This window comes from Crocodylus siamensis, chromosome 8, assembly GCF_052110815.1.
Source record: "Crocodylus siamensis isolate JL-2025a chromosome 8, ASM5211081v1, whole genome shotgun sequence".
NCBI lineage: Eukaryota > Metazoa > Chordata > Crocodylia > Crocodylidae > Crocodylus > Crocodylus siamensis.
Window position 1 is genome coordinate 17,390,916 of NC_143402.1, and position 23,433 is coordinate 17,414,348.

The following is a 23,433-nucleotide window of genomic DNA, read 5'->3' on the forward strand; positions in this document are numbered from 1 at the left end:
CCATGCCTCAGGTGTTTCTGTACTGTCACTCTCTGGGGTTTGGCCTCCTCAGCCTCCACCCCCTTTCTCTGGTTGTGCCTTCTCGCCTGGGCCCGGCTTTGAGGCACCAGCTTTAGTCTTGCTCTCTCGGATGTGGGGCCCCTGTCTCTGCCCCTGTTGGGCTGCTGGGCTCCTACCCCCAGTTTGCTGCCCCTCTTGGGTGCCGGGCTCCTTGGCCCTGCCTTGGGCTTTGCAGCTCCATGCTCTGCCCTGCTCCAGGCTCAACCCTCTCTGCTCTGAGTTTGCCCCTGGCAGGGCTCAAGGCAATCATGTGCCCCTAGGGCACCCATGGGACTTCCAAATACCTCCCCTCACAGTCCTGACCCAAACAACCAGCATGAACTGGAACCAAAAGATAAGCCCGCTGGCTATAACAATCTTCCCTCTGGGCCCAGCAACTGCTCCTTCAAAACTTTCCCTCACCTCTGGTATCCGCATAACCTTTCAACTCTGGGTTATATCCCTGTGAGCTCCCAGAGCCTCACTGCTCTCCCAAGGTAGCACAGCAGTTCATTTAGCATTCCCTGGTAGCAGTAGCTTTCCTGGCCAGGAGCTCCTAACCCTGTGGCTTGCAGGGCTCAACTGACTTGAGGCCCCGGGCTTATGTTTCCCAGGACATTGCCCCCTTCCAGTCAAGAGAGTACCCTGGGCTGTCTGCAGGTCCCTGCTAATTGATCTCGTTGCCCAGTAATTATGGCAACCCAATTGTAGCTGTGCCCTGCCTAGCACACTGTGCTCCCTCTCTGGGCTGATTTCCACCTTGAGGTAACAGAGAGTCCCAGGTTCTCTGTTTACACTGTGTATATGAGCCTAAAATTAGAATTATGGTATTGGAATGATTTTCATTTCTGCAAATTGACTGACCAGCAATAGCCAGGAAGTTCAGTTGAATTAGAGTTTCAGTATGTGCTGGCAGAGAATTTTAAGCCTTGGTTAGCAAGAGGATAAGACTGTCAAAGTACTAAGTATTTTTTGTACAAAATGTGCTGCAGTCTAAGAACAGTGGATTCTTATTAACAGTTAAGTATTTTTTTTTTAATCCTGAGCTGCTTGGCAGTTATCTAAGATGGATCCTTATTATTTGTGTCTTGTGAGAGATTATTTGAAAATAATCAATTACCTTGTTTCTGTTGTCCCACAAAAGTGACATCCATTCAGACAGTTCACATTTTGTGTTCAACTACTACAAAATTTGTGTGGAATTGCTTCTTCACCACTATAGAAACTGTGGAATCACTTAGGTAAAACTGCTACAATTTACCTTGATAAGGTCTGTAACTTGGTGTTACTGCATATCTGGCAATGGCAGTCCATGCGTGGGAAAATATAATTTTTTATGTCTATTAAAGGCAGAAACAAACCAGAAAACTGATATGATGTACTTGTTGTAAAAGGATAGGAAAAAGCTAGTAGAGTAGCTTCATTCTAGGCCAGGAGTTGGCAACGTTTTTGGGTAGAGTGCCTAAAACACCTGCAGCCTCGACTTGTAAGATGCTGGGGTGGATGGTGGAGGAGCAATGAGGGACCTAATCCTTGATGTGGCTGCGCAGCCCTGGCCCCTTCCCTGAGGTGCAAGTGCCAAGCAAAATGCCTTTGCGTGCCAGGCTCTGGCATGCATACTTGGGGTTGCCTACCCTGTTCTAGGCGAATGCTTAGTTTGCTTTTATGGCATTAGTGAAGTATTTATAAATATAAGTAACTTCATTTTAGCGAGGGATGGAAATATCCTGTATTAAATGGAAGAATATTTCATAAAAAGAAAATCAACGTTTTTATCCGTTCTTGGCAAAGCATGAGTGGGGGTTTTTTGTTTTTGTTTTAATATTTTTAGATCTTCTAAGAAAGCCGAGGCAGAAGAAAACCGCAGTTACAAGCAAAAAAAGAAAAGGCGACGCATTAAAGTTCAGGAGGATTCCTCCAGTGAAAACAAGGTACTGGTCAGAATGTTTGTTCTGAATGAACTGGTGAAACAGCATAATGACCTCTGTGATTTTTGATAACAGCTGTCAGGGTAGTTTGGTCTCTAGATCATGCATTTCCAAAGGGTTGGATGGGACATTTGTCTTTTTCAGTATATTTTGCAACATTTTGAATCTATTAAAATTCAGCAAATAATTGTAGTAATGAAACTTCAAATGTGCAGATAACCTTTTGCTAACTCTTCTCAAATAATAGTGCATGCCCTTTGGCACATGTTCTGCAATACAAGACTTAAATGCAGAGCTGGATGAAATCACACTGAAATATGTTTTGATTCGTTATGAAAGAAAGAAAGAATATTCATATCAGTGCTTCAGTCTGCTCAACTATTTTCAATTTACAACATACTGTAGGTGTCTAAGTGGAAGAGTTTTCAATCAAGGATCCAAAGCTGGCCACAGTATCAACTAAACTTATTTCAGCATGATTTCATCTAGACTTGTATTGGTCGCGCACACGTGTGTAGGTTGTCTTATAATCAAGTCTTATTTGATACAGCTTGCAGTGAATTGAACATTCCAGCAAAGGCTTGAGATTTATATTTATTTTTTTTGTTAGCATATAAATTCAAGATATCCCGGTCCATTCAGAGAATTTTTTTAGTCAAAATACTTTTTTCCTCCTTGTTTAAAACAGTACACAAAATTTAAATATTTAAGCTGAACAGTAGAAGAAAAAAAAATCCCTTGCCCTTAGGTTCCCAATGGGAGATTTTTTCTGTTCCTGATGGCAGAAAATTTCCAAAATTGCTTTATAGCCAAGCCCAATTTCAAATCTAAATTTGAAATTTAAATGCTTGATGTGTCTTTATTAGCAGTAGCAGCAGGTAGTGGTAGAGAGATCAGCTATCTTTTGGTATTCAGGAGAAACAGGGAAGAAGAACTTGTAGATTTTCGTGATGCCTTTCATACCTGGAATTGCTGGCGATGTTAAATTTGGGAATATCAATGCATGTGCTGAGTTAAAGGGAAGGACATTTTCTAAAATCGTGTTACCTAACATTTATTTGAAAGTACCACTAATGTAGCAAACATTCATAATTGCATAAAAATGCAGTTAGCACACATTCATGATTACAAAATCATATAAAGAACGATAAACTGTCTTTGAGTTTGTAATAATTGTTTTAGATTGTGCTGGTTGTTAACTGGTTTAAAAATCAGACATATTCCCCAGTGCCTAAAGGAACCCTGTTTGTCAGGAATTTGACCACTAGTTCAGAAGTCAGGATTATAATATTTTGTCTTATTTTTCATATTAACAATCAATTCTTTTGAATTCTAATAGAGCAACTCTGAGGAGGAAGAGAATGATGATTCAAAATCTCCTGGAAAAGGCAGGAAGAAAATCAGAAAGATTATTAAAGATGATAAGCTTAGAACAGAGACACAAAATGCATTGAAAGAGGAGGAAGAAAGAAGAAAACGTATTGCAGAAAGAGAGCGAGAGAGAGAGAAACTGAGAGAGGTATGTTTTATATACTGTATGTGGAATATTGCTAGGTAATTGAAATGCTGGTGCTATTTTAAAGGCATAAATTTAGCTAAGGTAAAAAATATAGTGTGTTTTTAAAAAAATGTAGGTTTATATAAGCATACAAATCATTCATGAAAATGAAACTTATAACTTTGCAAATTCTCCATCCTTCAGTAAGTAGTTTTTCATGGAAACAAATCCTGTAAATCAGCATGGGAAAAGATAAAAGAACTAGGTTTTTGGTTTGTTTTTTTTTTATAATCTTTTTGAATTTAGCAAACAAGGGTTTTGCTATTCTGAATTTGTCTGTCTCTAGAAGGACTCAAATTAGTCATGGGCAGTGGATTCCTATTATGCAGTATGCTTTTTTTTTTTTTTTTTTTTGCTTTCAGGTGATAGAAATAGAAGATGCTTCACCTCTGAAGTGTCCTATTACAACCAAACTGGTTTTAGATGAAGATGAAGAAACCAAAGAACCATTGGTGCAGGTTAACAGACATATAGTTACTAAACTGAAACCACATCAAGTAGATGGTAAGAAATTATGAAGAGAACTGTTTAATTGTTTTGGGTTTTTTTCTTTTTAATACTTTTGCTGGGGACTGTGGAAGATGTTTGAAAGATCAATTCAAGATAACAAAATTTGTAGAATTTGACAGGTTTCTTAATTTTTCTTTTGTTGGGAACACATTAATCTGAAGAAAATGAATGCAGACTTAGCATTGTTGATTTTCTGTAGAAACGTAAAATCAGTGAAATGTAGGGCTGGGAAAGACCTTCCTTCTTTTTCTTTCCTTTCCTCTATCCCACCCTTTTCCTCCTGCCTGCTTTAAGGGAGAATGAATCATACCTGATATTACTTTATTTTACCACCCTAATAGATAGTATTTTGTTTTAATACTTTAGCCTCACATTTCTTGGGGTTTTTAGCCTGTCCCCAGTAGACGTAGAAAACTGATCACATTCTTCTCTGTAACATGCTTTTTATATAATAAAAAATGGTTATCATGATTTTAGCAAGGCTTTTGACAAGAGCTCCCATGACGTACTCATTAGAAAACTAAGGAAATAAAGACTAGATAAAGTACTGTAAGGTGGATATGTGATTGTTTAACTACAGTACTTATGTTCATCAAGTAATCATCAGTGGCTCAGTGTCTAGTTGGGAAGAGGTCTGTGTTGTTTAATATTTTCATTAATGCTTTGGGCCAGGAACAGACATTGCACATAAACTGGTATAAGTAATTGGAAATGGGTTGAAATCTGTAACGTAACAGAAGTTCAGTGTGTGTAAACTGCTTTCAAAGTGGCTGAAACTAGGGGTGCCCTGACAAAGTTCTCTTTGTCCCTACCCGATGATTCACCAGCCACATCGGCTGATCTGATAACCTATATTTAGTAATAGTGCAAGGCATTTTAAGCTACTGACATAAATTAACCTGCCTGGTCCAGCCTTCAAGGAGGAAGGCGGTAACTGCCTTATTCTCACGCACATTGTCCCCTCGCCCATCGCTACTGTCCGCAGCCCTGCTGCCTGTGCAACCTGTGCTGCTGTCTTAGGCAGATGGGGTTGACCCTCACATGGACAGCAGTGCCAGGTGCATTTGGAGCCCTGTAGCATGCTGGTGCTTCAGTGCTGGTGGGCTCCACACAGCCAAGCTCCCACAGACGCTGGGGAGAAGCCATTTTTGCCTGGTGCCTGGGAGAGCAAAATGTCCCTCATGTGGCACCTTACCTCACCCTTGCACAGCCCAACATATCTGCAGCAGTCCCAGTGTTTAGGCCCCTGCTGTGCTTGGAGCATTGCCATGGCAGCAGCAGGAGTTGGTAACAGTCCCTTTGTTGTTGAGTATGGTGCCCTGTGACTGCTCCCTGGTGCCTCCTCCCCCTTCCACTGGTTGCCAGGACCTGTAGTTTACCATGGTGCAGGGACCGAACTGTGCTTGCCAGGGTGCTCTGGAAACGCAGCTGTAATTATTGGCCACAATGACCAAAACCAGCCAATAGTCATTAACATCGTTTCTCCTTTTATTAGTGCCTATCTGATAGCCAGCCAATTATATCAGTGCTCTCCTACCTGGGACTAGTTTAAGATAAACCTGGATGAATGCAGTATCAGACTTAATTGATTTAGGTTAAATTGGTTTATTGAAATTCTGTCCCAAATCCCCTCCAGATTCAAGTTAACTCGCACTCCCCCAGCATCTCAGGATGCTTTGCACCTCCCTGCAAACTGTCCCTGGCAAGATGGGCATGCTAGCCTTGGCCCAAGCTGTATGCTCCAGTTGAGTAGCAAAGTGTGCTGTAGTGCCCCCCCAAGCTTCTGGCCTGAGCCACTGCAGGCATGTGGCTGTATTTCTGGAATCAAAAGTGAATGTTTGTTCACTTATGTATCAGCTCAGTCTACGTAGTTTAGACTAAACTGCAAAGATTAAATCAATTCAGCCTCTGGCTTTTTGACTGTATACTTAGGGTGGGATTAAGTGCCCACTTAACAAATTTGCAGATGGTGTCTGTTTGGATGGAGCTGCAGACACCCTGGTGGAGTGGCCTTAGGATTCAAAGTGATAAATTGCAGAAATGGTCAAAAATCAAAGTTAATTGAATGCAGTTCACTAAGGACAAGTGCAAAGATCTGCACTTTTGGACAGAAAAATCACATGTGCAAATACTGACTGGGGAATGACTGGTTATGCCACAGTACTTCAGAAAAGGGCTTGGGAGTTGCAGTGGACGATAAACTGAGTGTGCTCTTGTTACAAAAAGGTCAATGGCATTCTAGGCTGTATTAATAGGAGTGTTACTTACAAACTAGTGAAGTGATTCGCTTTCTTCTTGGCACTGCTGAGACTTCACCTGTGTCCAGTTTTGGTCACTTCATTTCAGGAAAGATGTGGGCAAATAAGGAGTCCAGTGGAGTGCATTAACAGTGATTAGAAGCCTTGTAAACTTGACTCTAGGAGGAAAGGCTAAAAGAACTGAGATTTATTTTGTTAGAGACTTATTGAGACTCTTCTGCAGTGCTGCTGCCTAGCCAGCTCTTCCCATAGAGTGAGCGTGTAATTTCTTTCTAAGTACACCATCCTTCACCACATTTTCAGCATGTCAGTTTCAGACCATTTCTCCAATCTATCAAGATTATTTTGAATTCTGGTCTCATCTACCTGGCTTGGTGCTATCTACATATTATATAAGTATATCCTTTAGTCCAGTTTTTCAGGTCATTAATGCAAATATTGACTAGAATGAGGCCCAGGACACACCTGTGCAGGACATCAAATACCTTTACAGTTTGATAGCAGAGTGTTGACAACTATTTTTAGAGTGTGATCTCAAACAGTTGTGCATCCACTTCATGGTAATTTCACCTATATCTTTTTAGAAAAGACCCTGAAGTTAATGTTTATAATACTTTTTTTTTAAAAGATGTCTTCAACATTTTCTCCAGGTGTTCAGTTCATGTGGGACTGTTGTTGTGAATCTGTGAAAAAAACAAAGACATCTCCAGGCTCTGGATGCATTCTTGCTCACTGTATGGGTCTAGGGAAAACTTTACAGGTAAGGTTCAAATACTTCTGACATAGTACATCTTTTAGTACAGACTTAATTCTCCTGATCATCCAAGTTTTAATGGGTTTTGTGGTTTTGTAGACATAGCTCATCCTGTCTTCCAGGCTGTGGCCTTCCTCAAAAAGAGGAAGTAGATTTTTGTAATGTTCTGAGAGAGTTGGTGTTTATGTATTTATGAGTTATAAAATGTGTCCACGCACTCTGAAGTTACTGGGTGTTTACATTGTGCTAATTTAAAATATCTAGAATGAGATGTTAAATGTATACTGGAATGGTAGTGTGTGATGTAAACTATAAGTAATATGTATTGTTTCCTCATGATTCAAAATTATAAAACATGGTTCCTTTCTGATTTTGTAATAATAGTATTCTTTTTCAAGTACCTTATGCTCTTTAATGCATTATTATTATTATTATTATTATTATTATGTTTGCTGTTTAAATTGCATCCTTCTTTCTGTGGCCCCTGGAATATAAATTTTGCCTGGCACGTTTGAAAGACCTGTTTGCTCATAAATTGATTATTTTTGTTGTGCTGCTTAAGCTGAAGGCAGGTTGAAAAAGAGAACTTTTCTATAGAAGTGGAATCTTCTGAGGTGCTGTGCTCATCTTAACAGTTCAGTCATTCTCAGTATTAATAGTGCACGTTTGTCCTGCCGACTACAAGTCCTAAGGAAGTGCTCTCTTTCACATATATTTGCAACTTAATCTTTTAGCATTAATACTTAATACATCCAATACTGAATTGGATATAATCTGATTCCTAGAACTTTAATGTTGTGTATTGAAATTTGTGATGTGAATTAGGTTGGATGATCTGATATTAATATCTGAATGGATTATAAATTTAAGTGAGGACATTTTTCACAGAAGAGGGTTTCACAGAAGTCAAAATTGATTTTATTTGTGTATGCAACTATTTTTCAGTGCTTATCTCTATCCTTTAAATGCCTTTGTGTTCTTTGAAACAAATAGGTCTAATACAGAGTTTAACTGGCTTTGTCAAATGAAAAGAGTAGTCATGAACTTACTGGATATCAGATGCACAAGAAAAGCCCAAATGACCTATTTCCTTGTGCAGTCTTTTTTTTCCTCTGTATTTAAACATCTTTAGCTTAAAACGTTCAACACAAAAGTAGTTCTGTTTGCAAAAGCAGTGATGCCATTCATCCTCGGTGGTGTGGCCTGATGCAGGCTAAAAAATGTTTGGTGTCTAATGAATGTTGCATATTTGAAGCTCAGAATGAAATTTAATATGGTGTACAAAATGGGTCACCATACTGATGGAATTAACAACTTTGGAAATCTGCTGCCAAGTTTCAAGGAACTTTACTCTTTCTTCATAAGAAATTTAAGGATTTGAGCATATTCTCTCTGGGGAGAAAGGGAGGGTCAAACGTGACTTAGAAACTTGGTAAATTGTTAAAATGATTTAGTAAACCTGGAGGGAAAGACAAGTTTTATTCTCAGCTACTTGGAAACAATATCCCAAATTAGAAAGCTGAGTAAATGAGGAACTTGAGCAAAGCTTCTAGCAACACAGCAATAAATCTGCCATGTTAAGCAGGGAAGGAAATTTGGCTCGGAGAGAGAATTCAAGACACAGATTTTATTTTGGAAATCTGTGAATTGAAGCATATTGTGTAAAGTGGAAAATGAGTTGTTTAAATAACACTCCCCCCAAAAGAAACTGTTTAGAGAAGATGTATGGTGTTTGTAAAATTTGGATGTACATTTAAGTGGACGAAATGAGGGTTGCTAATGTGTACTTTTTGCAATCAGGTATTCTAGTACTAATTTATTTGTTGGCTTTCTGTTTGCAGGTAGTGAGTTTTCTCCATACCGTTCTGTTATGTGACAAGCTGGATTTCAGCACTGCTCTTGTAGTATGTCCATTGAACACAGCTTTGAACTGGCTCAATGAGTTTGAAAAATGGCAAGATGGTTTAGAAGATGATGAGAAATTAGAGGTATTTCATTCTTAAACTTTTCTTTAGTCTCATACTGAACAGTTTGGTGCAATTTATTACATTTACTCACTCAAAGTACTTTATTGATTGGGTTTTAAATATATGGAAAATGTACTTTCATTAGGGTTGAGTGTTTTAATAAGTTACCTTGAAGTAGGCTAGGACCTTTTTATTTATAGTACATCAACTGCTCTGCAATAATTGCCTGTGTGCATTCCCTACCCTCATGTTTTTCTAGAGAATAGAATAAAGGAAAAGCTACCTTGCATTTACCCCAGGTTAAGGGCATGCATATAAACATTTACCACAAAGTAGCTGGTGGGCTATAAATTCACACCCTAGCTTACCTTGTGGTAATTTGTTGCAGTGTCTAAATTGTTAGTGTAGCACAGAGGTGGACAAAATGTGGCCCAGGAGCCAGATGTGGCCCGTTAGGCCATTCTATCCGACCTGGGGGGCCCCTAAAAAAATTTAAAAAATTAATATTGATCTGCCCTGGGCTGCCTGTCATACGGCTCTCAATGGCTTGCCAAAACTCAGTAAGCGGCCCTCTGCCCAAAATAATTGCCCGCCCCTGTTGTAGCAGGTGTGATCTAGAAATATAAAAGTTTTGTGATATATTGTTGAAATCTTTAAAGCAGATACCATGGTTTAGCTTTCTCCCTCTTAAGGTCTGTGAATTAGCAACTGTGAAACGCCCTCAAGAGAGAGGCTACATGCTGCAACGATGGCAGGAAGAAGGAGGTGTTATGATCATAGGCTACGAAATGTATCGTAATCTTGCACAAGGCAGGAATGTGAAGAGTAGAAAACTTAAAGAAATATTTAACAAGGCTCTGGTTGATCCAGGTAAGCAAAATTTATTTACACAAGTACTCGTAGGTATCCATCAAAGGATATGAGCTGAATTCAGAACTTTTGCAAGTGGAAAATGTTTTTCGCATCTTTTAAAAATGTTTAGGAAAATAATTTTAATGGTCATGTTTTAATGAACATTTTAAGCTGTTTTTGTTCACAGTTAACTTGAACTCTAAACAGGTGATCTCTAAAACAATCTTGCGTATTTCATATGCTATGATTTAGTGTGTTAAGACTAATAGGCTTGCAGGTTAGAATGAAGTGAACCATTTATGAACAAGATGCAGCTACAGAAATTAGATTTGTGGCCAAAAATAGCTCTCTGAAAGTAGCACCTTATCTAGGGGTCTGCTCAATCACAATTGTCTGAAAAATCAACTTAAATCAAATTGATTTAAATTGCTGGTCAGAAAGCCTCTATTTAATCATTATTTTCTACAAGAAGTGAATTTTTGTCATTTGATATCCTTTATTCCTTTAGCTTCTTGAAATTAATATAGTCCATAGCCTGTTGTGACCTACTTACAAAATTTTTTCTAAAAAGGTTACATGAATATATTTAGTCTCAGTAGTATATAATTAGATGTTATAATCCCTATTCCATAATCATATCTTTTGAGCTTTAACATATCTTAAATTAAAAATATGTGTGTGTAGATTTTTTTTAAATGCATCTTAATAAGAAAAAAGATTAAATTAAAAAAAAAAGTCTGAGTAAAACAAAAGTCACTGATTTTTTTTTTTTTGTCCACCCTGATGCTGGCTTCCCTCTGGGAGCCAGCGGTCATTGCTGCTGCTGTGGCCCAGCCTCACAGCCCATCTTGGGAGGAGAAGGTGCTGCACAAAGGGAAGCCAGTAGACAAGATGGCAGCCACCCTTTCGTTTCTCCTCTCCCACCAGGGCCTGTCCACCAATCAGCACTGCAGGGCAGGATCAGCGGCGCATATCTGGGAAATATCTGTGGAATATGCCCTTTATGCCATGACCAACCTGTGAAAATTTGTTTAGTCTCACCATGATTTAAGTAGGTCCCTACCTGTATCTTACTATAATTTAAAACATTGCAGTATTCTGGAGCATGAAGTTGAAATGAAAGTGTTGATATGAATTTACTGGCATTAAGGAGCATTTAAATTTGATCTGGCATTTTGCATTTTAGATAATGCTGAAACGTGGGGGGGCGGTTCACTCTAGAGTCTAAATGAGGTTAACAACAAATGCCAAAATGAATGGTCAAAATGTGATTCTCTCTCCCTGTTTCAGATCCTATAACCAAGAAAAATCTCTCCGTTATGCAGTACTATTTAATACAGTACAGAAGCTATTCTTAAATTGGCTGGTTAAATTCTTAATTTGTATTATGCTTTGAATATAGTCACTAAATTTAAAAATCAAAAATCTTGTGGTTAGTTTAGTGTTGACATGTTTTTTGAACTCTTAGCCAATAAATCGTTGTTGTAGTAGTTCTGTGTCTTGCTTTTTTTCTTTTTAAAGGCACCCAGTTGGTTTTGTACTGTAAATATTGCAGTTCTGAAACGATCTGTATAGGTGTTCTTAATATGCTCACTAGCAGTTGAAGGTATTTATATACAGTGTAATGTTGAGAATACAGGCTGAATACTGTAACTTAATACACTAGTGTGTTTGCTGAAAATTTGTATATCCTGCTTCAGCCATAAGCGAAAAGGACCTGGCTGGCAGTTTTCATTTGAGTTGTTTATGGGTGTTTGGTCCACAGGATGATAAAATTAACAAAACTTAAACCTATTCAATGTATTTGATAAATAGATTGTAGATTTGCTTCTGCTCCAGTGAGTTTCCAAGAGCTGATGAAAACTTTGAATGAATGGCTAAACTTAAGAGACGCAATACTCTTTCCACCCTGATTTTAGGTTTTATAAAACAATACCCCAACCCTCTGGGCAATGTTGAGTATCCCTACTGGGGAAATTAATGAGCTTTTCTACTAATTGTGAAGCTGAGATTCCTGGATGGGTTTTGTATGAATCAGGAAGCTAACAATTGAGGGAGAATTTATACTCATGGGCAGGAAAAAAATCTGTAGTGAAAAAGACCTGTCGCAAGAGGGTTGAAAAAAAATGTTTATAAAAAAAATTGCAGCTGCTTGAGTTGAGGAGCCAGGGTCATGCTGTGTGCTTGACCCATGACCTCTCTCTGCCTGTGAATATGTTGGCATTTGAAGTACAGTCGGAGCACTTTACAGTGGAACATTCTGTAATTACTTTTACAAAGTCATGGGAGACTGATGGGGGGGTACCAGAGGTCTATAAAAGGGCCAATGTAGTGCTGCTTTAAAAACAGTAGGAGGACCTGTTAGCCTTACATCAGTTCCCAGGAAGTTGCTGGACCACATTATAAGGAAGTCTACTTGCAAGCATCTGGAGATAGATGGCATGATCACAAGTAGCCAGCATGGATTTATCAACAAATCATGACAAACAACCTTGATCTCCTTTGACAAGATAACTAGTTGGGTGGGTGAAGGGAACGCAGTAGAGTATGTATGGACTTCAGCAAGGCTTTTGATGCAGTCTCAAATGCCCCTTTCTTTAACAAATTGGATAAACGTATGCTAGAAAAAAACACTATATGGTGGATAAATAACTGCTTTCTAGCTGCAAGCCAAAGGGTATTTATAAAAGCAACCATGTCAGAATGGCAGGAGGTTTTGACTGGAGTCATACAGGGGTCTGTCTTGGGCCCAGTGCAGTTGATGCCCACTACTGGGTAGTGGAATAGAGAGCTTCTAGAGCACATTTGCAGATGAGACAAAACTGGGAAAGATTGTGAACACACTGGAGGACTGGAGAACAATTTAGAATGATCTTGACAGCTCCAGCCCAGCTTTCCAATCTAATAGGATCATGATCATAGCTGAGAAATGCAGGGTGTGGCACGTTGGGGTGATTAATCAAAAATACACAAAATGGGTGACAGTTGACTGGATGGCAGCACTGTGGAGAAGGATCTAGGAGTCTTGGTGGATTGCAGAATTGCCAGCTACACAAAGGGCATGTCGCAAGTTAAGCCTCACCTCCTCCCTGAGTTCTTCTCTGAACCCTCCCTCGTCCCTCCCACCCCAGAGGTCTGCTTTATAGTTTATATCCTGAGGTTCTGGAATAGAGGCAGCAGGGCCCTTCAACCAAGCAGAACTGGGGCAGGTTACTGCTGCCGGGGGAAGGGGATGGTGTAACACTATGAAGAACCAAGTGAACCCTTCTCTGGCCCATAACTGCTGCAGTTATATAGGGTGCATAAGGATCCAAAGCCCTGAACTTGGCATGGCTGCAGGGCCAGGGAAGGGTTCACCTGGCTCTTGGCAATGATGCCAGACAGCTTCTCTTGCAGGATCCTACCCCTGCTGTGCTTCATGCAGCTGGAGGCCTCCTTCTCCCCCTCCCCATCCTAATGCCTCCAGGACTGCGCCACACACAACAGCTACCCATGCTGCTTAGCAAGCTTCCATCCAAGCTGCATGCGTGCACAGCTGCACACGCTTTAAAACCGTGCCATGCGTAACCTTATTAATGCCTGCCCGGAGAGGAGCTGGGCAATGAGCTGGGTGCAGAGCATGGCAGAGGCACCAGAGCTGGTGTGGGACACTTACCAGAGGTAAGCTCAGGCAGCAGCTCCTCCCCAAGGCCACATGCTCCCAGAGGTGAGGCGGGGATGGGGGTTGGGGCTGGTGCTGGGGAACTGCTCCGCTTCCCAGCCCTAACACCATATGTCTTCTCGCTCCCAGAGGAATGGCAAGGCGGGGCTGGGAGTCGGCGGCTGGCACAGGCTCCACTGGCTCTGGGGAACTGCTCCGTGCCCCCGTATCACCTCGCGGAGTGAGGAGGCATATGGCGTCAGGGCTGGGGAGCAGAGCAGTTCCCCAGAGCCTGCACCAGCCCCCGCCCTCGCCTCACCTCACCTCTGGGAATTGCCGCTGCCTGCCCCGCGTGAGGACTGAGGAGCTTACCTTCGGTCAGTGTTCCACACCAGCCCCGGTGCCTCCCTTCCAGTTCTCAGTCAGCTGCGTCTGGCCCATAGCTGGGCCACAGCATAAATTCTACTAACTGATTGTGTCTGGCCCATGGCTGCCCCACAGCACTCCACTGTGCTGCTCTGGGCAGCAGTTAGCATGGAGAAGGGTGGTGCGTGGGATCCACAGTGCTCCACATAGGGCCAAACCCTGCCCGCATCCACCTGGACACTTACTGCGGGACACTTACTGGCGGACTGCGTTGAAATAGGGAGGCGGGACCGAAGCAGTGCACTCATGGACCTCTACACCTTAGAGGGAACATTGCTGCTTACAGTCATAGAGTCAATGGACTGGAAGGGACCTGTAAGATCATCTAGTGCTTGAGGCACTTATGAGATAGAGTAAAGAATTCGTACGGACTTGTATGAATTCCTTACCTTTGCCTTCTGCATGCTTCTTTGATGAGTGCACTTATTGTAGCATTGTTGGACCTAATCATCAGGACATTTCATAGACCTGTTTCAAACACGTCAGCTGGCAGATCGTGTCAGATTCAGAAACTTCAGTGTACTTACCCTTGCACACTGAACAGGCTGTGAATACTTTTTTCTGAACCTGGAGAAGTTCATTTTGGCAGTCTCTATTAAGAGGCAGTGTTTGGTAAAACTCAGTTCCATAGTTCAGACTGTTCAGAATGCTAACATTTAAATAACTTGGTATTGGATTTAAGCTGAATACAAAAAAGCAGAAATGTCTTTTTCTTGTCCAGTAGTTTCTGGACATGTTTGGCTTGGCTAAATTGCTTCACGACTATCCCATTACTTGGATCTTGCTGTCTTCATGAGTCACAATGCTGTCAGTATAGCTGGCTGCCAGTAAAAGAGGCAGTTATGCAGTTATGGAGATAGTGCTTGCCTACTGCTGTGATGGTAAATGGGAAAACCTTTGCCCCTGGGAGCTGTTTTAATTTAAAAAGTGGCAAAATTAGAATTTGAACAATAATTTAATTGGATATGGATGGTTGTATTAAGTACTGCTAGGCTAAATTTGTAGTGTAGATAATGCAGTATAAGCTTCTATGTAGTTGGGGAACCAGAAGGGAGAAGTTTAGCCAAAGTTTATGGGAGGGAAATTGTGCAAGGAATGATTTCATTAATTAATTAGCTCTGCTATGTGAAGTAATAACAGACTTACAAATTAGTTCAAGGCAACAGATGACATCCCATAATGCCTTGTCTTAATAAAATACTGTTTAGCTTATTGATGGCCATTGTGCCACATGAAGTATTTCACTTGCTTTGAATTTTTTTCTCGGTAATGCTAATTAAAATTCCATTTATGATACAACTTGGAAACAGCTGTATAATTGACATTAATGTCATTCAGATCTATTTGATGTTTGTGGACTTGGAATAGAAAGAGGAGCTACAATCTACAGAATATACTGTCTGAATATACAGCTAAATGGCACTTCAAAATCTTTTTAATTTCTCAATTGCTGGTGAGACATAAAAACAAGTAACCTTTCTAGTGCTTTATTAATGAAATCATGTTGAAGATTTCAAAGTGCTATGCAAACATAGTAGCATATTTGTTTTGCAAGTGCCAAAATTCTAGTAGGTAGAAAAATACATGTATGAAATTAGCTATTTTAAGTCATGTTTTCATTAGTGGATGAATTTTATATCAGTATTTAATTAAATTAATTGTACATACTTTTATTCCCTAATATTACTGTGATTCAGCTGACCATGATATATGTTTGTAAGCTAAAATTTTAACTGATGTGTAACTATGGCTCATAGTAAACTTGTACCGATAATATCTTTGATTGATCTTCCATGCATCTTTTTCTGTATTCTAACAGTACTTAAGTCTTGATTAGGATTGTCAGTCCAGTTGTATTTTTTGCATAGCATCCAAAAAACACAGTCTTAACGAGGGGAAGCTGCATGGCATACAACAAAAGCAAAGTGGAGTGAGTAGTGGGTGGAGAAAGAGGGTCTCAGTAGTGGGAACACAAAAGTATTAGCAGATGTAGGTGGAAGAACCTAAGAGCTGTGTAATTTTTGCCATTTTTAATTAATGAGATGAAAGAACGATAGATTCGAGTTTACTAAAAGGCCACCTATGCTAAGAGCATCATAGTAACAAATGATGGCTCTCTAATATTTGTGAAATTACTGCCTGTGCTCTAACAGTCCATTTGTAAATAACAAGAGATTCTCTGAAGTAAGTGGTGATACTTGGTTATTTTTGTGTTTTCTCATAATTTGTTTATGTTGGAAGACAATTCACTGAGTGCTTTTTGAGTGGATGAATTGAGCAAATATACAAGTACAAACAAATTTTCTCTCCAGTCCTGTGTGTCATTTGAGTGTAGTTCATCTTTGCCAGTAGATGAGAAAAAGAGCACAAAATCGTTCCAGTAACATAACTAAGGTCATGCTGCTCTGGTCCACAGATTAATACTGCCCTTAAAATTTATTGCAAGGGAACTTGGGATTTCGGGCAACTGGAGAGGGTTTTTTTACTTTCTGTAAAAGACCCAGGGAAGCACAGGTGGCAGCCAGATCTGTCTCATCTAATTTGCTGAAAACTTGTCAAGGGGGGTTGTTTCATGACAAGAAAGGAGAGCTAAGAGAACAGCTTGACAAGGTTGGCTTCCTCACAGGTAGAAATCATGACTGAAGTTTTGCTAGCAATATTTAAAGCCAGCACTGGGACATTTTTTTTTTGGTAACATTATAAAATTGCTGTCCGTGGCTTGGCAAGTGCAGGTTCAAAAAGATAAGCCTGTATGCTGTTGTGGGGTGCTAATCCTACTTTGGGGTGACTGCTATACTGCTCTAAGAAGTTCCTTGTATTTGAACTAGTGTTGAGATGAAGTTCTCAACCAGTGAGGCTTGACTGAAACCTGAAGTGCCAAAGAGCATGTGCAAGCTTGTACCACACTTGCTGAGTGAGCAATAGAAATCTGTGATTTCCATCTCCTTCCCTGTTTCTTCTCTATGTGCTTCCATTTCCTCAAGCCAGTTTAACCCACAGGACTGCAACACCCTTGTTGGAGCCATATCATCCAAAGAGCACTGGGGGAAGAGGAAGAAGTAGCAAGTCCCACTTTCACCCTAGTATCACAAGCAGTCCCTTAACTCCCTAAGAACAACTGGCAACCCCCCACCAGAAGGGACAGGTTAACGAATAGCTGAAAAACAGTTCCCACTACATCTCCTGTCTACTTCTAAATGGTGGTAGAACATAGTAGATTATGAAGCAACTTCTTGTCTTTTTTATGGCTCAGACAAGGAAGACTGAGAATTGCAAGTGCAGAATGGGTGCTTAATCCCCTGTTTGGTAGTCCAAAGCCACTTGATAAGCACCCTGCCTCCTGTTGCCATCTTGGGAACGGAAGTCTCCTCTCTCCTCCCTCCCCCAAGAGTACTCCCTATGGGAAGGGGGTTTGCCATCTTGGAACTGGAAAACAAAAGTTGTATACTAAAAATCAAACATCCATAATAACATTTTCATTTTATTTAAAAAAAAAAAAAATTATCCTGAGTTGTGTGTTTGCATTGTATATACAGAAGTGATTCCATAATAGCTCAATGACATCCTACTCTTGTATATGGGGGGGGAGGTGGGTTGGATGTGAGTGGGTGGGTATGGGGTTTGTGTGTGTGTGTGTGTGTGTGTGTGTGTAGCAGTAAGCAGGGCTCCCCAGAGAGGCATGTGGGGGAGGGTGTGGGTAGTATGTGGGCTTTGTGATTGTGTGGGGTGGGTGGAGTTTGTGGGTATGATGGGGGGTGTGCACAGGAGCCCCCCTGTGTGTACCCTCCTGAGCTGATCAGCACCTGCCCCTACCCCCCAACAGCCTGGAGCCCATGTGCCCTGTGGTGCCTCCCTACCACTGCCAACAATGTGCAGCCCCAGCATGCAGCAGGAATGGGGCAGCTCCTTCCACCTGCCGCTGCTGCTGCCCCAGCTCCATGGTAGTAGCAGGGACCTGCACGCGCAGCCCCAACTGTGTACCTGCTCCCAACTTGCCTGGCTGGATTGGACAGTAGCAGTGCCAGGCAGAAATTATTGCTCAGCTCAGAGGGAAAGCAGCCCCTTCCCCTTCTTTTCCACTGGGCAGCTGCTCAGAGCCCACACCAGGCTGCCCTGCATCTCTGTCATAGTCACCTCTGGGCTGCCCTGCATCTGCTCTGCACTGCCACTGCTGTCATGTTGGGCAACTCGGAGGCAGTGGTGATGGAGACATAAGGCAGCCTGGTGCAGTGCAGGCTCTGCTGGCTGTACCAAGCACTGTCCAGCAGCAGCGAAGAGGAGGGGCTGCTTTCCCCCTGCAGCAAGCAACAGTTTCTGCCTGGTGTTGCTGCTCAACCTGGACAAGTGAGTCGGGAGCAGGCATGGGGCGTGTCAGGTCAGGGCTGTGCACACTGGTCCCCACCACTACCATGGAGCTGGGGCCAGTGGTGACAGCAGTCAGAAAGCCCAGGCGGCTGTAGCTCTGCCTAGAAAGGCAGTTTAGCCCTACTGGGCCAGCTGGACGCACCATGATAGAGTGGTACCTTGGCCAGGCAGGCTGGACAAAGCCTCCAGCCTGCAGGCCATATTTTGCCCACCTCTGATATAAAGTAATGTCATATTTGATACCTACCTGGTCATGATTAGTGCTCTTCAACTTGAAGAACTTAAAATTGGGAAAGGCATGAACACTTTCTACTCTCTAAAATAAAATAAAACAAAACAGACAAGTAACATTTCTAAAGTCACACCTGTGTGAGTTAATGGTAGCCTTGAGAGAGAAACTCATTCATTTCAAGTCATGGGGCCCTGTCTCTTGAATGGTGTTACTGCTTAATTCTGTGGATGCTGGATCCATTCTTGTTCCAGTAAACATCTGTCCATTGTGTCATTTTTAGCATAGCTATCAGTTGAACTGTCTAGTCATTTAAAGCTTAAAGAAATGTTCCCCTTGAGGCATGTATATATATGCTCTGAATATTTTTATGTTTAAAACTAATCTCAACAAGAACATCCATGTTTAGTAACCACCTCTGGTAATCCCGATTAAACAAAATCTTTGCAAGTCTGGTGACTAAGTGAGTGATTTGCATAGCCACACTCGGCTACAATTTTGTTTGCCAGAAGTCATTAAGATTTTGTTAACCTGCTTAACTTGTAGGCTAAATACAGACAGTCAGAAAGCCTGAGGCTGGATCAATTCAGTCTTTGCAGGTTAGTGTAAGCTACAGAGATTGAACTGGCAAGCAAGTGAGCCAGTCTCTTTTGATTCAGGAAATGCAGGCATATGCCTTCAGGGGCTCAAGCCAAAAGCTGGGGGACACTAAAGCACACCTCCCAGCTGCTAGTTCCAAGGCTTTTCCCCCCCTCCGTGCTCAAGTGGAGGGGGCATGGCCAAGCTGTAGCTCAGTTAGCTGGAGGGTCTGCCTGGGCAGCGGGGGGGAGGGGAAGGGGTAGCACCTGCCAGGCTGAAGAGGGGGTGGGTGGGGGAAAAAGGTAGTGGCACTGAATTCATAAAAGCTTGAACAATAAAAGTCCTTTCTCTGAAGCGAGCATGTATTGAACAGAAGGGAACAACACTGCAGAGTCCTGCTAGTTGTGATCATGGCCTACAAATCCCAGAGGCACCTGGAAGCAGGAAGAGGAAGTGATGAGCAACCCTGCAGAGTCCTGCTGATGTGGGTATGGACTGCAAATCCCAGGGACCTTGGGGGCAGCAGGAGGAAGCAACACACAGCTGATTTAGCTTGAACCCAGGAAGGGGTCTGGGACAGAAGTTTCATAAAACGGTTTGACGTAAATCACTGAAGTCTGATACTATATTCAACTAGTTTTATCTTAAACCAGTTTCAACCATTTTAAAACTGATTTGTGCCCTGAGCTTATGTTCCGTTACAGGTTTAAAGCAGTTTCTGAAGACTTAAACCAGTTTATGTGCAACTTCTGTCCCTAGCTGTAATAATCTGATCTGGTTACTGATCATTATGTTCTAGGTCAAATCAGCTACCCAGGGCAGGTATGGTTCGCCTGTCAAATCAGCTGGGAGACTTAACAAATTCTTGACACTCAGTGGAGTCGGAACAGAGAATATTACACCGTAACAAAGAGAGAATAATAGGCCTGTGTGAAGTGGCTAGTATTCACTTCAGATTCGGCTGATATGGAGGACAGCGATTTGAATTGCTGTCCCGAATCAAATTCGGCCACTGCCAAATCTCTGAATCAAACAAGCCCCATCCCTTGCCCACACTCCCAGCCTCGTCAATGGCTGCCCAGCCCAGCCCCAGTCTCCTGGCTCTTTTTTTTTAAAGCCCCCACACCGGTTGCTGCCAGGCTGGGGGCCAATCCCCACTGCACCCCACTGCCTTGTGCTGCATAGGGGGGCTTAGCCACAAGCCCCCAGAAGCCCTATAAGCAGCTGCAGCAGCCAGTGAGTGCGGGACTTTTTTTTTTTTTTTTTTTAAAAAAAGAACCCCAGGAGCTGCAGGTAGGCAGGGCAGCTATCAATCGGCCTGGGAGAGCGGGTGGGGGATGGGGGCTCATGACAGCTCAGCATGCAGTGCAGGGCAGTGGGTGGCAGTGGGGATCACCCTCCTCCTGCCTGGTAGGAGCTGGTCAGTGGGGGCTTTATTTATTTATTTTTTTAAAGAACCAGGAGCTGGAGCCAGGTGGGGCAGCCATGTGGGGGCTGGGAGAGTGGGCAGGGGTCTGAAGGTGTTATGGAGGGGCTGGTGGAGCAGGCAGGAGATGGGGCCCCCTATGGTCTCCTCCTCCAGCCCCCTGCCCCCTATTTACCGGCACGGAGTCCAGGTCCAGCTCCCTGTGGTGGTGAGCAGAGATTGCCCAAATCTCCAAAGTTCTTTGAATCTTTTTCAGAATTGATTCTGAGAGCTTTGCATCAATTCGGACCTTTTTATTGGTCTCCTGATCCAATTCTGATTCGGAGATTTGGCCACTGAATTGAATTGGCACCCGAAGCTTCGATAGGCCTGCAGAATAGCTCTTGGTGCTGAAAGGGCAGTTTGTTTGAGATACTACAGGAAACAATAACCTAGTGTGATTCAAAGGAAAAGGACTGATAAACATTGTAAAGGAATCTGGGCAGAACTAGAGACAGTTGCCTGAGACTAAAGAAAGTATTTTTACTTTTAGGCAAGAAGCAGAAAGTCCTGGAACCAAAAAAGATATTTTGATATGCTTTTGAAAATAAACTAGAAAGGTTTATTACTATTTTAGATGGCAAATTACCTTATGTCAGTTTGCCCTCCCCAGCGCCATCTTTTTTTTTGGCCTGTTACCCGTGACCTGTGAGGGGCACCCTTGAAGTCCCTTTAATGTTTCTCATGTCCTGCTTTCTACTCGCCTGCCATGCCTTGATGAAAATATTATACAGATGTTCTTGTAAGCGGGACACTGCCTATTGTATTTTGTATGTTGGGGTTCTCAGCCACACGGGCCTTGACCCTGTCTTTCTCTAGCTAGGCTTCCCCGTCTAAACCCACCAGAGAGGGTTTGACTTCAAGGCTCTAGCTCCTCGGCCTTGGGGCTCATGGCCCTCCTTCTTGCCCCTAATCTGGAGCCCGGGCGCTCTGGCCCAGAGGCCCATCCACTGGCCCCACGGCTTAGGAGCCGCAAGTTCAAGGCTGGGTAGTAGTCCCAAACCCCACTGGCCCAGCCCAAAAGCACACAACTGCACCCCCCGATGCACCTGGCCTCCCAGACCTTTTATGAATGCGCCCAAGGCGCTAATGAGGCCTCCACCACCCCTACAGCCTTGTCCACAAACCACCGGTGTTAATCGATCAAAAATTATAAACAGTATGTCCATGGGCAATAACTGCCACAAAAAAATAATTAAAGAAGGCAGCATGCAGGGGTTTGTGCTTCTGCTCCCCACCGTCCTTTTGGGGCTGCCTCTGCTTCTCTGAGTGTCCTCACTAGTTCCTCTCCCACAGCAACTGGACCACTCACCAAGCCTTGCAGCATATTTCCAAAGTGTGTTTATGCTTGTAAGTACGTAGTTTTGTGTGTGTGTGTGTGTGTGTGTGTGGACTAAATAACTAGTAGTGACTCAGATCTTTAGGAAGTAGTTATAGCTATTTTCAAGGTGCTATGTATGACATTTGTCCTTAATAAGTTTTGGCTGCATGAAAAAAGATAACTTGACCTAGGCTCGCTCACTTGATGAATGTTGGGTTGATCATTATGGATCCGAGCATGTACCAGATGTAACTTGTGTAACGCAGGTTGTGTATGACCTTACTATATGAGAACTGCCCAGCATTAGAACAGTAATTTCTGGTAAAAGTACTTGACTGACTTCTGTTGTCAGAATCATGGTTTAGAGTAGAAATTTTGAAATTTTAAAAAACTTTTTATGAAAACTTCTGAATATGGAACAGCTTTTATCAGCTCTTTTAATTGGCTCTAAGTAACAGTGTCCTCCTTTTATCCAAATACTTTCAACTTTTTATTTTGACAGAATGAGGCAGCAGTAGTGGAAAAAACTGACCCCAAGTGCTTGCTGCCATTTGGGAAGGCAGTTATAATTAGGGTAGCTAATAAATGCTGTTAGTGGTTCTCTTTGGTGGTATTCTGTTGCAGAAGACTTCTCTTGAGGCACCTACAAAACTCCGGAAGAAGGTGCACTAAAAACAATATCTGTGCACGCTTTCATTGTGAATTCTCTCCCCCTTCTTCCCCCTCCCTCCACTCCCCTCTTATCTTAAGGGACTTCACTGATTTGTGATGGGCTGAACACATTATCTCCTTAATGAATATGTTTTCATTTTTTCCTTCTTTGAGTCAAATTGTATAATGGATACTGTTGAACATCTTTATGGCTTTCATGCTTTTTAGACAGTTATTTGGGCCCATCACATTTACAGAGCTCATTAATATACTTTATTGAGATTTGTAGTAGTGTGTGAAGTGGTACAGATGATCTGAAATGCTGTCTTTAGCCTTTGGAAAATTATCTTGGTTAATCTGAGTAATTGCCTATTATTTATCAGATTTCTTATAGTGAAAACATTTAACAATTTTGTGTGTAAACATCCTGATATCCATGCGTGACAGAATATGTTGTCCTTCATTCCCTGTCATTAGTTTTTTTGAAGTCCTGTTTCATGACTATATCAGCAAAAAGTTAAGATATGACTTTGAAGCTTCTTTTTAGTGCCCTATATTTTATTGTGGTGCAAGTTGATAAGAGCCATATATTTTAAATGTATCTACTTACGGCTGCATTTTAACTTTACTTCCTTCTTAATATTTGAACTTTTAAGATGGTTTGTTTTAATTAAAATTGTTGAAGGCTATATTTACGCAGTAAATTTTCTAGGTTGAGGAAAAGCTTAAAATAATTCTGGCATTTTTAAAAGATTCACACAGCACTCCATGTCACTTTCTCTTGTCACGTTACCATTCTATTGAGAGGTCTTTTTCCCTGATTAAGTAACAAGTTGGACTTGTGTTATTGAAAAAGATCAATTAGCATTAACTCTGGTTTATAAATGGTTT

General features: G+C 41.9%; 1 protein-coding gene across 5 annotated transcripts in view; it reads left to right on the forward strand.

The window, feature by feature from the left end:
• Positions 1-23,433, forward strand: part of ATRX (ATRX chromatin remodeler) — a 147,353-nt gene that overhangs the window by 67,950 nt on the left and 55,970 nt on the right. For all 5 annotated transcript variants that reach the window (XM_090060998.1, XM_090061001.1, XM_090060999.1 and 2 more), the window contains 6 exons: positions 1,871-1,970; positions 3,307-3,486; positions 3,888-4,029; positions 6,944-7,053; positions 8,889-9,035; positions 9,707-9,884. In XM_090060998.1, coding sequence (XP_089917124.1) covers positions 1,871-1,970; positions 3,307-3,486; positions 3,888-4,029; positions 6,944-7,053; positions 8,889-9,035; positions 9,707-9,884 — 857 coding nt within the window. The remainder of the gene's footprint in view (positions 1-1,870; positions 1,971-3,306; positions 3,487-3,887; positions 4,030-6,943; positions 7,054-8,888; positions 9,036-9,706; positions 9,885-23,433) is intronic.